The 13,479-nt window shown below is 42.7% G+C and overlaps 1 protein-coding gene across 1 annotated transcript in view; it reads right to left on the reverse strand.

Annotated features, from left to right (window-relative positions):
- Positions 1-13,479, reverse strand: part of SYT16 (synaptotagmin 16) — a 229,995-nt gene that overhangs the window by 6,652 nt on the left and 209,864 nt on the right. The window contains exons 6-7 of the mRNA XM_066276542.1: positions 12,474-12,914; positions 9,056-9,245 (exon numbers count right to left, since the gene is read on the reverse strand). Coding sequence (XP_066132639.1) covers positions 9,056-9,245; positions 12,474-12,914 — 631 coding nt within the window. The remainder of the gene's footprint in view (positions 1-9,055; positions 9,246-12,473; positions 12,915-13,479) is intronic.

A 13,479-nucleotide genomic window follows, 5' to 3' on the forward strand; every position in this document is an offset into this window, starting at 1 on the left:
AATACCCACTACTGAGGTTAAGCAAGTTCCCTTCTGTACCACATAGTACATAGTAGTTATTGATACGCAATACCATTGCTACCTTTCTAAACTCTTTCCTATACCAAAAGGAGGTAAACTCCTATACCTACATTGTAAACTCCTACGCCTCAGTCTTTTTTCTGGAAATCCCCAGTTAGATTCCAATAATAAATGCTAAACTTATGAGACTGGAAAGCGGAAGGACAGGGGAGCCACAACAGAGGTGACACACAGCTGTAAGCACATGTGCGGCATTAGGAGATTGCAGGGCAAGGGTATTGCCCACTATGTTCAAGCATCCTTGTGAGAATCACCCCTTCCAGGTGCTCACAGCTCAGCCTGTGTTGGCATCTTTCCTGTGATACCTGTACTTCTGGATTTCATGAAGAGAGTCTTTCTGACCTTTCCTCCCCAACCTTTCCAATGCTTAAACTCTATAATAAATAACTTCTGACTCAAAATACTTAGATCATTTTCTATTTTACTGAAAAAAATCTGATGGATGTAGTAATTGGTAATCTGAACTAGAAGGTTACCATTATAAAGAAATAAAAAGAAGGGACACTGGCCTAGAAATTGGGTGCCAGGTGATAAAGAAACATATATCAGAGGCTAGAACAGTGGAGATCTGTAATCCACATTGTGCGATGATAAAAATTGCCATCTGCTCTAACTCGGAAGGAAGAGCATATGCCTAATGAGTTTGTTTCTCTGGGAAACAGATTGAAAAACAGAGTGTTAGAAGTGAATATTTAGTTCAACTGGCTTCATTTGGGAGGGGCAAGGAGGTGAAAGGTAAACTTGGAAAAGAACTGACCGGTGTGCAAGAAAAAAAAGGGGGTGGGGAGAGAGAGAGAATACAGGAATTCAGATCTTCTTGTGGTTGGTAAAGCTGTTTGCTTCTAGACCTCCATAGTAAGAGATGGATTTTAAAAAGTTTTGACCAATGAAGGCCCAGTAAACCTTTTTGGGTGAATAATGGTTAGTGATTCAGGTCAAATATCAAATTAAGGATGTAGGCTTCCCACCAGATTTGAGTTGTTGGACCACGTGACTGAGTTCTGAATAATGGGATATGAGAAGAGATAAATGTTACCTTCAGTCATGGCTGCATTCAACCACACCGACCAAGCAAGAGGTCTCCCACACTGCCTTCTCCCCTTTCTTGGAACAATGTAGGTCATGTTTGAATATAATATTATCCCCTTATTAAAGAGCCTTCACACTTCAGTTACAGATTGGACGAGAGTCACCTGACTCACTTTTGGAAAGTGATGCAAGGGAGAAATAAACTTTTGTCTTATAAACCATTGAGACTCTAGGATACAATTGCTATTGCATCATAGCCTAGTCTATGCTAATATACCTTCTGTTATTCATCTCCTAACAGTAATTTTTTAAAATCTATAATGGATACTCAATTGTATCAAAAGCTTCTTTTGCATCTATTGAAAAAAAAACCATAATGTTTTCTCATAAATCAGTTAATAGGGTGAACTATACCAGCATTTTCCCAATGTTAAATTTTCCTTGCATTCCTGAGCTAAGTCCAATTTGTTGGTAATCAGTTTTTTTTTTTATTAGGATGCTGAATGGGCCCCAATATAAACTGCAGTGTATGTGAGAAGTTGTGAGGAGGAAGGATAGGAAAAGAAGAAGAAAGATATTAATCTAATGTGATATCTATTTTTTACACAGCAGTCCCTCTACATTTGTTACGACCACTGATATATTTTATTTTTATTTCAGTTTGTGCTTTCTATCCATTCTGCATTGTCTATGCTTTTTAAATATCTTTTCCTGCTTTCTGTTGGATTAATTGAAGTTTTTATTCTAATTTATTTCCTCTATTGGTTTGAAAGCTGGATTAAAATTTAACATGTACACTTGATTTAATGTCTCAAATGAATCAATATCTCTTAAGCAACATCAGGACCTTAGAAGTCTTTGATTTCTATCTCCCCTTCCCATATTTCATGTTATTTCTGCCTAGAATTTTATTTCCACTTGGTGGGTATATCCTCGTATTGGTCATTTTTCCTACTGTGGCTCTTTTTGACTTATGCCGTCTACATATGCTCATATTTACCTGCATGTTTACCATTTTTTGTTCATTATTCCTTCTTGTACTTCACTTCTTCCAAGTTCAATTTCCTTCTTCCTGAAATACATCACTTAGTAGTTCTTCCAGTGATAAAACCTTTCAAACTCTGTGAAATACACCTTTCCCTTCACTCATACAGAGTACTAAGTGGAGAATATTTTTCCTCGCAGGACTTTGATAAATTTCTCCCTGTGTCCTCTGGCTCTGTCATTGCTGTGGGGAAGTCTGTCCTCTGTCATACTGTTATTCTTCTGCAGGAAACTGAGTTTTTTATTGTATTTTTTTCTTTTTTACATTGTTATTTCTTGTTTTTGCAAACAGCTTTTTTGAGATAGAATTCATGTACCATAGGAACTGTATTTTCTCTCCCGTTGCTGTTCAGGTTTTCTAACTTTGATACAGTTGTGAGAATTAAATGAGTTGATGTAAGTAAAGAAATACCACTTAGCCTGACCTGTGGTGGCGCAGTGGATAAAGCATCAACCTGGAAACACTGAGGTTGCCGGTTCAAAACCCTGGGCTTGCCTGGTCAAGGCACATATGGGAGTTGATGCTTCCTGTTCCTCCCCCCTCTCTCTCTCTCTCTCTCTCTCTCTCTCTCTCTCTCTCTCTCTCTCTCCTCTCTATAATGAATAAATAAAATCTCAAAAAAAATGTAAAAAAAAAAAGAAATACCACTTACGTATTGATGTGCCACATGCAGTTCTTCCTGATTTGGTCCTAATTCTGAGCACAAAGTGGCTATTGATAAATACTCACTCTATTGAACTAAAACCTGGACAAGCATTTTTAAAGAAGGTGGGATGCCCAGCATCTTGTTGGGTCCTTTTCTCCCCCCCCCCCCTGCACTTCATTTGTAGAGTGCACTCCCTGCATCCCACTTTTTCTTCACACTAAAATGAGGCAGCCTGGTTTGCCCTATTGTTTTTCTTTCCTCCTGTCTCTGCTATTGTGAATGCCTAACAAGGTTAATATGCTGCTGCTGTAACTATTGTCACTTGGGATGTAATTATCACATATGGCCAATCATGCACATGCTGAGAGGCCCAGGAACTTGTTTTTAACTGGTGGGGACAGCTTAATGATAGTTTTTTGACAAGGACCATTACTTGTGTGTATATATACACCCATAGACACAATGCAGTGACACACTGGAGAAGGAGGCACAGCAAGGAGGGAGATGGAGAGAGAGAACCCGCAACAGAATAGCTATCGTTTTTTTTTAACATAGCACTTGTATCAGTAACATTAACTTGTTAACCTCATTTAATAGGGAAGAAAATGAAATTCAGGGAAGTTAAATCAAATGTCAAGGCCATGCAATAATTGGATGGGAGACCCAGGAAAAGGACAGAACAGAGATGCTAAACTGTTTGTGAATTGCCTTCCCATGAAGCCGAATTCAATAGATAATTATGTGTTTCTAATTCTCAGTGGTGACTTTATCAAAAGCATTTGCAAGTGTGTGTAGGGGTTTCAGATGTCTCCCAGACACTATAAGCTGCTTTTTTACCTGGTCCATCCACCATGTACAGATATGGAGACTATACTTTGCAATCATATTTGTAGACTATTCCTGTACCATCTTAAAGCAATCAGGACTGCAATATTTTTGAACACTGACCACAAGTACTGAATGAGATGTTACCTTGAAAGTGCTTGCAATTTTCTTGGCACATTGTTACTTGACGTGGGCTAAGATTAGTTCATGTTGCTACCTCGTTTATAAATTGTTTCTGAATAGGATCTCTGGGCTAGTTTCAGTAATTTACCAACAGCTTTTTTCATCTTTCCTATTCTACCTATGATTTGAAGAAGCACAGCAATATATAGCATGGGCACTTTTATCAAAAAGATGATAGTTGGTAGATATCTATCTATCTACCTACCTATTAGATAAACCAAGAAGAGGTTAAACTTGGAAATGAAGAAATGCCCAGCCACATAATTTTTCATGGGATAACTTTGGTTTATGGAGGATACTGAATGAGATGTCCTCAGGTTTAGCTGCCTGGTACCCTGTCTGTCCTGTCCAAGGTTGCATCAGGAGAATAGCGTTCAACCTTGAGATGTCATCATAATAAAAAAAACAGTGTGATGCCAACCACAGAAGCCCCTCTCTATGGCTAAGACTCTTGTTTTACTTTAATCCTCCTGTCTCGGCTGATCTATTCCACACCATTTTTCTCCTGCCCAGTATTTTAAAACTAAAATTTTCAGATGCACTAAAAATTTGAAATAATTGTACAGTGAACACCCATACACCCATTACCTAGATGATTCAATTGTTACGTTTTGCTCCATTTGTGCTATAGACTAAATGTATATATATAATCTCCCAAAATTCATATACTGAAGCCCTAATCTTCAGTGTGATGCCATCTGAAGGCATAATGGTATTTGGGGCCTCTAAGAGGTGATTAGGTCATGAGCGTGAAGCCCTCATAAATTGGACTAGTGCCCTTATAAGAAAAGACATGAGAGAGATGATTTTTCTTTCTCTTGCCATGTGAGGACATAGCAAGAAGGTGCCTGTTTGCAAATCAGTAAAGTGGTTCTCACTCGGAACCAAATCAGTTGGCACCTTGATCTTGAAGTTTCCGGACTCCATAACTGTGAGAAATAAATTTCTGGGGTTTAAGCTACCCAGTCTATGCTATTTTTGTTATATCAGCCTGAGCTAAGACAGTTGGCTTCCTTATATACCCATGCGTCCATCTAAACATCATTGCAGCCCAGGCTGCGTAGCCCAGTTGGTTAGAGCGTTGTCTTAGTACACCAAGGTTGCAGGTTCGATCCCCGGTCAGGGCACATGCAGGAATCAACCACTGAGTGCATAAGTGGAACCACAAATTGATGTTTTTCTCTCTCTTTCTCCCTCTCTTTCTTCATCTCTCTCTAAAATCAGTCAATAAAAATAAATAATATAAAATAAACATCAATCCATTTCAGCTGTTGCCATCATTGCTTTTCACCCTAAACATTTCAGCATACATTTCATTAGCTAGAGTTCAATATTTTGTGGTTCTTTTCTATTTTAAGTTAAAATTCACATGCAGTGAAATGTACAAAACCTAGTACCATTCAGTAAGTTTTGACAAATGTAAACATCCATTCAACACACATCCCTATCAAAATAAACAATCCACCACACCAGAATATTCCCTCGTGCCCCTGCCCAGTCCGTCCGGCGCCAATACCAATCTTAAGGCAACCACTCTCCTACTTTCTAAATTCACTATCAACGAGTTTTGCCTGTTTTAGAACTTTAAACAAATGGAATCGTGCAGTAGATACTCAATACAATTTTGAGATTCCTCCGTGTTATTAAATGCCTCTGTTAATTTCATTTTTTTTATTGCAGAATAGTATTCCACAATAGAAATATATCTTAATTTGTTTATTCATTCATGAGGACATGATATATAGCATGGGCACTTTCATCAAAAAAGATGATAGTAGGTAGACTATCTATCTACCTACCTATCAGATAAACCAAGAAGAGGTTAAACTTGGAAATGAAGAAATGCCCAGACACATAATTTTTCATGGGATAGCTTTTTTTCAGGTTTTGACATTATGAATCAAGTTGCTCTGAACATTCTTGCACAGATTTTTTTTTCCCTTGTGGGTAAATGAGGACAAAACTGCTGGATTTCTCATGCATGTTTAGTTGTATAAGAAACCACCATTTTCAACTCTCGTCAAGAATGTATTCTCCACGCTTGGTAGAATTGGTCTTTTTGGCTTTAGCAATTCGGCGGGTAGGGGAGAAGGGTGAGTAAGGAGATTCACATCTCTAAGTACATTCCCACAAGCTCCTGCTTATCAGAGTAAAATCTGCCCCTCACTGAGCCTTCTCCCCAAGGTTTTAACTCAAAAGTTTGGAGTAGGGGGCTTATATTTCAGTGGCTTGTTTCTTCTAAGATCCTAATAGAGGAGAGGAACTTCTTTCTTTGTCCAACTCTTCTACCTTGCTTAAGAAGACAAGTTTAAAGTATCAGAACAGTCATCTGACTGAATCAAGTTAGTGAATTCAACATTATCTTCTGTTTCATGATATAGATATATTTTAAGACAAAAGATTCTCATATCTAAATCCTAGCCTCTGTCTTTGTTTCCGGGAAGACTCAGAACTGCCCATATTCTAGAGAAGGAGAGTTCCCAGCACTCAGGCTCGGCCCATTGCCCTCCAGCTTCCCTAAAATCTATCCATCCTTCACATTATCATAGCCGCCCTGGAAGACAGGATTGATGCCCCCCTTTACAGATGAGATAACTGCACCTGGGCCGAGAGGATTTATGACTGCACACAGACATGCTCCTACACACGTGTCTCCCCTGGAAGGCCCCTCCTTCATGGCGGTCTCTGACACGGGGCTTTGGACCCGCATCCTGCCCTCCCTCTACCTCCATCTTGGTGCACTTCGCAAGGTCCCTCCACCACCCCCACTCCCAGTCCCATTCACCTCACTTGCATCCTCTCTCCTTCTCCCTCCTCCCCTCGTTTCTTCCAATTCTGCTGTTTCCTCATAGACCTCTCATTCCCTCACTCTTGTTCTCTTCCACATGGGAACTAAAACTGTATCCTAAGCATGCCTGACAAGTGCCAAAGGTGTGCTAGTGCTCTAATGAAACGAGACCTAATGAACAGCTAATGCGTCATCAGCTAAAGTCCCTGAAAGTACCAACATGTCCCTTTCAGAATCTCCACAAAGGAACCTTCCACTTTCTCAACCTCTCCTAATTAAGCTGGATTTTCCTCAAGTACCAGCATTCTACACAGACAAAAAACTTTTGTCTCCCCTATTAGGTTTCTGTTTTAATGAACAGCATCACGGCAATATTGCCCTTTATTGCTTTGGTTGCAAAGACACAGCATATAACTTACATTTTAAGTTAAATTGCAACTCTTATGTCTCTGAAAAATCATGTTGTAAATGCCAAACTGACTTAAGTTTCTAGAATCAAATCAATTTATAAATTAGAACTTGCATTTCCCCCCTATTTTGTTTTAAACATCTGTTAGAAAAATTTCCCTTTGGCATATTTTGTTTCACGTGGAAATGTATGAAAATACAACAGTAGCATCCTCAACATCACAGCTTTATATGCAGAATCTCTACCTAGAAAAATATATATTATGATCCCATCTTACAGATGAGGAAATTGAGATTCAGAAAACTTGAGTAACTCACAGCTAGTAAAGGGCATAGCCTGAATCCGCACCTTAGTTTGTTGGCCTCCAGGTGATGCTTTCTTAGCTACCATGCTGTCCTTCCCCAACCCCTGTATTGCCCGTTAGCACCCAGCATACAAAGTTTCCCAGCATGTACTGGAATGGCCCGTGACTGTAAGATCCACCTGCCCATTATTCTCTGCAACATCACCATGTTCTTCCTCCAAATTGTCCAGATCTCACTAAACCTCAGGAGGACAGGGAAAGAGACCAGGAAAAGCTCTGAAGTATATCCAGATCTTTCATAAAACCAGAGCTATTTTAAAAAGCAAAGCTGTATCTAACAGAGGAAGTTTCGTTGTTCAATTTCTAATCAGCACCTATTTTGCATTTTACATAGCTCTCACCTGGCTCTGAGTGCCAACACAAACTATGGTTTATGCACCTGTCTATTCTGTCATCCATAGCACTGGGCTGTCCTTACAATCTTGCTCTAATGGCTTTAATATACAAAACTAACTAATAAGATACCACTGAATGGAGACTTCAGGGACTGCAGCATCGTTAAAGACTGGGAAAAGTAAGAGACTAGATTTGATTTTTTATAGCCAATCTTTTTCTACCAGCTCTGCTGGCTCTTCACCTAATGCTGACATGTAAGGCCAGAGTTCATTGACTTGTGCAGCTAACCATGTTGTTACTGATTTCATCTTTATTTCAGGAAGACTTTGGTGCCAGTGGGAGACAAGCTCACTTACCTTCCACTCTACCTCCTTCTAGTTTACTTTCTTGTACTCGCAAGGCTGGAAATTTAATAACAACATTTTTCAGACTCTCTTGCAGCTAGCATTCTGGATACAAATTAGGTTCCTCTTATTAGATGTACTTACACAAGATCCACAAGGCAGAATTAAGTAAAAAAATCACCTTCCTGCTCCTTTTTAGCTGATTTTTGCTGACAAGCAAGGTCATTAATGGTGAGCTCATTTTTAGCAGCATCATTTTCATGTTCAGTCTCCAACTTCTTGGGTATTGAGAGGTAGTTGGTTCTAATTTCCTGAACCCCCAGACTGTAGCTATTGGAGAATGGCTCGAGCCCTCTCTCCAGGGGTGGTCGCCAAAGTGATGAGTTAGGCCTGTATTGCCCCAGATCTCCTTTCTTCGCATCTTCCTCCATCAACAACCATAACCACTCACATCTCTAGTATTCTCACTATATGGTAGGGACTATGCTAACACTCTACATAAATCATTTTACTTATACACCCAAAAGAATCCCATGAGAAAGACACTGTTAATATCTTTTTTTTTTCTAGATGAGTCTAGCAAGAGTCAGAAAAGAGAGGCAGATTGCACAGATCAGAGCAAAGCTAGTGGGTAAGCAAATAGACCCGCCTCATTCCAATGCCTGAGCTCTGCCTCTTTACAGCTGTTTGAGGAGCTGAGACTTATTAACAGATTTTAATTGCCCATACACACTACACTGCTGAAAATCATTCTTTTCCCTTAAACAATACATACATAGAGGTCCGCCTATTTCATGTCAAGATGCATCTAGATATCGAAGAAGCCTCTAATCTAGTTAAACTGAAAGGCAATTAAAAAACCCAGAAGCAACACTTTGTAAAAAACTCTCTAAGCCATACCAAGATCACTTGTATTGTAAAAGTTAGAGACTTAAGATGAAAGCAAGCACAGCCTTGTACTTGCCCCTGGAAGGGGCAGAGCTGGGGGAATAGACATGAACTTACCAGGCGCTCTGTTCACAGCGAGGTTTCGGAAATGGCTGCCTTTGATCATTTCCACAGATAATCGCCCCGTTGTGGCATTGTAGGACAGCCCCACCAACAGCTCTGGCGCCCCTCCATGAGACAGCGACTGCGTGGATGAAGCACTATCACTGTGAGAAACGGCAGATGGGCTGAGCGGAGACTCTCCACTCTGGAGGGGAAGGAAAACAAAGAACCCATTGGCCCATGCTGCACTGCTCTCCCTTACAGAAAGCCAATATTATGTTTGGTGAAATTGTGGCCCAATCTCAACAGCTGCCAAAGATTACTAAGGAAGGGCGCACTCCGTGTGAATGATAATGGGCCTGGGGAGCACAGTCATGGGGGGACAGCCCCTGCATCATGAGCTGACATCTTTGTTTCAAGAGCTGTCTTCATTCAATATTTCCTCTCTAAAAACAAAATGAACCAAGATATTATTACTAGTGTAAATCAAACCCTCTAAGATACATAGAGAGCTAATAATGCATTTAATATAGACCCAAATTCCCTCCTGTGTAATTTGTGCTCGGGTGTTTCTATGGATCCCATCCACCCAGTTCTCTGCAGCTTCATGATGAATGTAGCAATTCAAAGGGCATTTTGTCCTCACTAGAAAAAGAAATGACCACCGGACGCCTACCACCACGTAGAACATTTGGCCCCTAGTTCGCTTTCTTGTTATCAAGAATATGGCAGATGCTATCTTTTCCCTCCTGAAAAGTAAATCCCATTGAAAATGAACACTTTTACAACGTTTTGGTAAGGAAGCCAACACAAGGACTGCGATCTCAGAGACCTTGCCGGCACCAGGTGCGCCCAGAGAAGAACCCACACCTTCTGCTAGGTTTATTCACACGCACGCTTCTCCAGAGCACCTGCTTCTATGCACCAGACACACTGGAAGGAGGGGAGGAGAGTAGACCACCAGGTCGACACTCATTCAGGAAGGCGGATGGGAATGGGCTCCACGGGGAAAACCAGCCAGCCTCCCGGAGCCCCCACCGGCTCCCCAGACACAAGCACACTGGATTCTGTGCAAACCTTTCTTCTCCACATCTAAAATCATTTCCTAAAATTTCTTGTCAGGGCCCTGGCCGGTTGGCTCAGCGGTGGAGCGTCGGCCTGGCGTGTGGGGGACCTGGGTTCGATTCCCGGCCAGGGCACATAGGAGAGGTGCCCATTTGCTTCTCCACCCCCCCCTCCTTCCTCTCTGTCTCTCTCTTCCCCTCCCACAGCCAAGGCTCCATTGGAGCAGGGATGGCCCGGGCGCTGGGGATGGCTCCTTGGCCTCTGCCCCAGGCGCTGGAGTGGCTCTGGTCGCGGCAGAGCGATGCCCCGGAGGGGCAGAGCGTCGCCCCCTGGTGGGCATGCCAGGTGGATCCCGGTGGGGCGCATGCGGGAGTCTGTCTGACTGTCTCTCCCTGTTTCCAGCTTCAGAAAAATACAAAAAAAAAAATCTTGTCAGAAACGCCAATAAATAAATGCATTAAAGGTAATAAAATATTCTTATATATCTGTAGGAAGATACCTTGTTTACCCAGCCATGGATGTCTAGAGCCCTGGATTCTAGAGTACAGTTTGTAAACTGTAGGGCTGGGTGGTTTTGGCAGATGCCTTACAGTCCCTACAGGACGATGATACCCTAACAATGGAATATTTGCTCAGTGTGAGTGAGGCTGACCCCCTCCCCTGTGCTTCCACAGAAGCATCTACTTTGGCACCTACTGCTGCAGAACTTGTCTCTCCCATCAAATTCAAATCCTTATAAATCTCTCAGGCCACAGTGCACAGCTCAATGCCTTGCATATAATCATGCTCAACAAATAACTGGAGAATGGAAAAATTTTGAGCCTCCAAGTTCTTTCATATTGACTCGTTTTCCCCACTCCCCTCTGTGCCCCCAGCTCACAGCACAGGGCCTGGCACAGAGGAAGAAGGGTGTGCTCACACCCAGCCCTAAGCTCTGTAGTACAGGCAGGATTCCTGACCTCCTGTGGCTTCTGTTTTTTCACAGTTGCAGATATACTTTACTCAGACCTTAAGAAAAAAAGAGGGATCTGAGCAGAGATGAGATATGATCGGGTTTATGTTTTAAAAGGCTCATTCTGGGCCCATGTTGGGAATAGTCTGAGGGGTAAAGGCGGAAGCAGGGAGAAAACAAAGAGGCCATTTCAGCCAGTAGAGTCAGGTTCTGGCTGTATTTTGAAGATAGAGCCAAAAGGATTGTCAGATGGAAAGAAGAGAAGTCATAAGTGACTTCTTAGATTTTTGACCTGAGCAACTAAAAGGATGAAATTGCCTTTAGCTGAGATGAGAAGACTGCAGGGGGAATGGATTTAGGGAGGCAAAAAGTCAGGATTCCCAGTCTGGAGATATTAATTTGGAAACATCCATTAAAAATGTAAGTGGCTGGATTTCCCATCGCTGACTCCAACCTTTCTGGCTCTTTTCCGCTTAGACGTCACAAGCTCCTCCCACCCGACACCTGCCTGTGCCCTTCGCTCCGTCCGGCATCCTCACCCTCCACATGTCACCAGCTTCTACCACCTCAGAGAGACTTTCTCTGACTCCTCTAAACAAACAGCAGCCTTTGTCACTCTCTTTCCTTCCTGCATAGTTTACCTACTGTCATCCTTCTCCACCAGACTGTAAACTCCCCAAGGACAGAGGCATCGCCCATTCTGTCCTTTCCTGAGTGCCCTACACAGTACACAGTACCCTACCTAGAGGAGGCACTCCATAAACATCTTTGAATGGATGACTGGTTGGCCCAATAGCCCAATATAGCTACGTGATGTTTTTACAGGCTTTTCAAAAAGGTGATACACCAGATAGCACATTAACCATGGCGATAGTGAGTTGCCTGTCTTGGAGACATACAAGCTGTACTGTCTTTCCTTGAAACCCCAGGAGAGGCAGAGGATGGGACACATAGAGAAGCCTGGTCATATAAATGGAAGGTCTTAGAAGTGGCTGGGGTTCTGGGCTACGTTTGCAGACTACGCAGGCACACCGGTCAAGGACCTCACCTTGACAGTCCCATCTCTGAGATTCATCATAATGCATATTGGGGGTAGAACAGGGAGGGGGCTGGCAAGACCATTTACTAGCTGCCTAGAAGACCCAGCCACCACCCCTGGGTTCCCCATGGCTGCCACACTGTGTGCTCTTATTTCCTAAAATGAACATTTCTTAGGTTGCAGGGAAGATGGTTGCATGAAAAACCCACTGAAGCATAAAGTGCAAATCATGGCTTAAAAGGATGAGGAGAACCAAATGAAAATTTAAATCAAAAGTGTTTGAATTCACAGGCCGAATGTACAGACTAAATCAAGGGCTGACTATCCCACACCCTCGGACACACCGCATCATTAGCAGCACCATTTAACATACTCACACTGATATTACTTCTGGGCTCCAGAACCAGCGTCACTTTCATTTCCCCTTCTGGGTGCAGGTGGCTCAGATAGAACAGCTTCTCTCCCATCATTTTCTCACGGGTCATCTTGCGGGCGGCGTACAGGCGGAAGCGGATGGCACAAGCAGCCATATCTCTGGGCTCCAGCTTGGCGAAGGTGACCTTCTCCTTGAAGACAGGGTTGGGCCCCCTCTGTATGCTCGTCCTGCCCCTCTGCTTCTTACTGGGCAGCAGGACTATGTGAACTTGCCAGGCGTTGATGCCGCTTCGGTCCTTATCCGGGAGGCCCTGTGCTCTCACAATGGTGACTGTGAGCTTCTGGCTCGCAGCTCTATAGTCAAAGATGACATCCAGATAGCCGCATTTTGATATGGGCTCTGGGATCCCAGGTGGCACCTGAAAGTTGGCCCCATCCTGCTCCTGTTGCAGAGGGAAAGATTAGGAATGGAAATGACAATGTCCACTTACATTTCAGCGAGTTGATGCCACTCTGTGCCCCTCTCAGAACCCTGTACTTTCTGACCGGTAGCCCAGGTCCCTCTGTATTAGAAAGGTGTGTATACTGGTCTGTTTCTTTTTCAGACTGTGCATTTGTGAAAGCACATTGCCTGGCATAGGGGAGCCTTCACAAACACGTTTGGAACAAATGAACAAAGCATCCGTGTTCTGCACTGAGTTTTCACCGGCATCACCTCTCAGAAAGCACCACCACCATTGGAACCAACCGGGGCACAAAGTCCAAAATAAGTCAACTGCACAACTGCCAAGGGGTAACTTTACCTTGAGTCCCAGGGGAAATGGTTAAGCCTGAGCCTATACTTTTCGGGCCAGGACCTCGTGAAGACAAGAATCCTAACAGGTGATCCCTCAGTAGATAGTTGACCTATGTGCGAGAAAACTTTAGGGCAGAGCTTCTCAAATATTCATGTGGACTGGAATCAACCAGGGGTTATGATTCGGTAGGATAGGCATGGGGTCTGAGATT

Source organism: Saccopteryx bilineata, chromosome 4 (genome assembly GCF_036850765.1).
Source record: "Saccopteryx bilineata isolate mSacBil1 chromosome 4, mSacBil1_pri_phased_curated, whole genome shotgun sequence".
Taxonomy (NCBI): Eukaryota; Metazoa; Chordata; class Mammalia; order Chiroptera; family Emballonuridae; genus Saccopteryx; species Saccopteryx bilineata.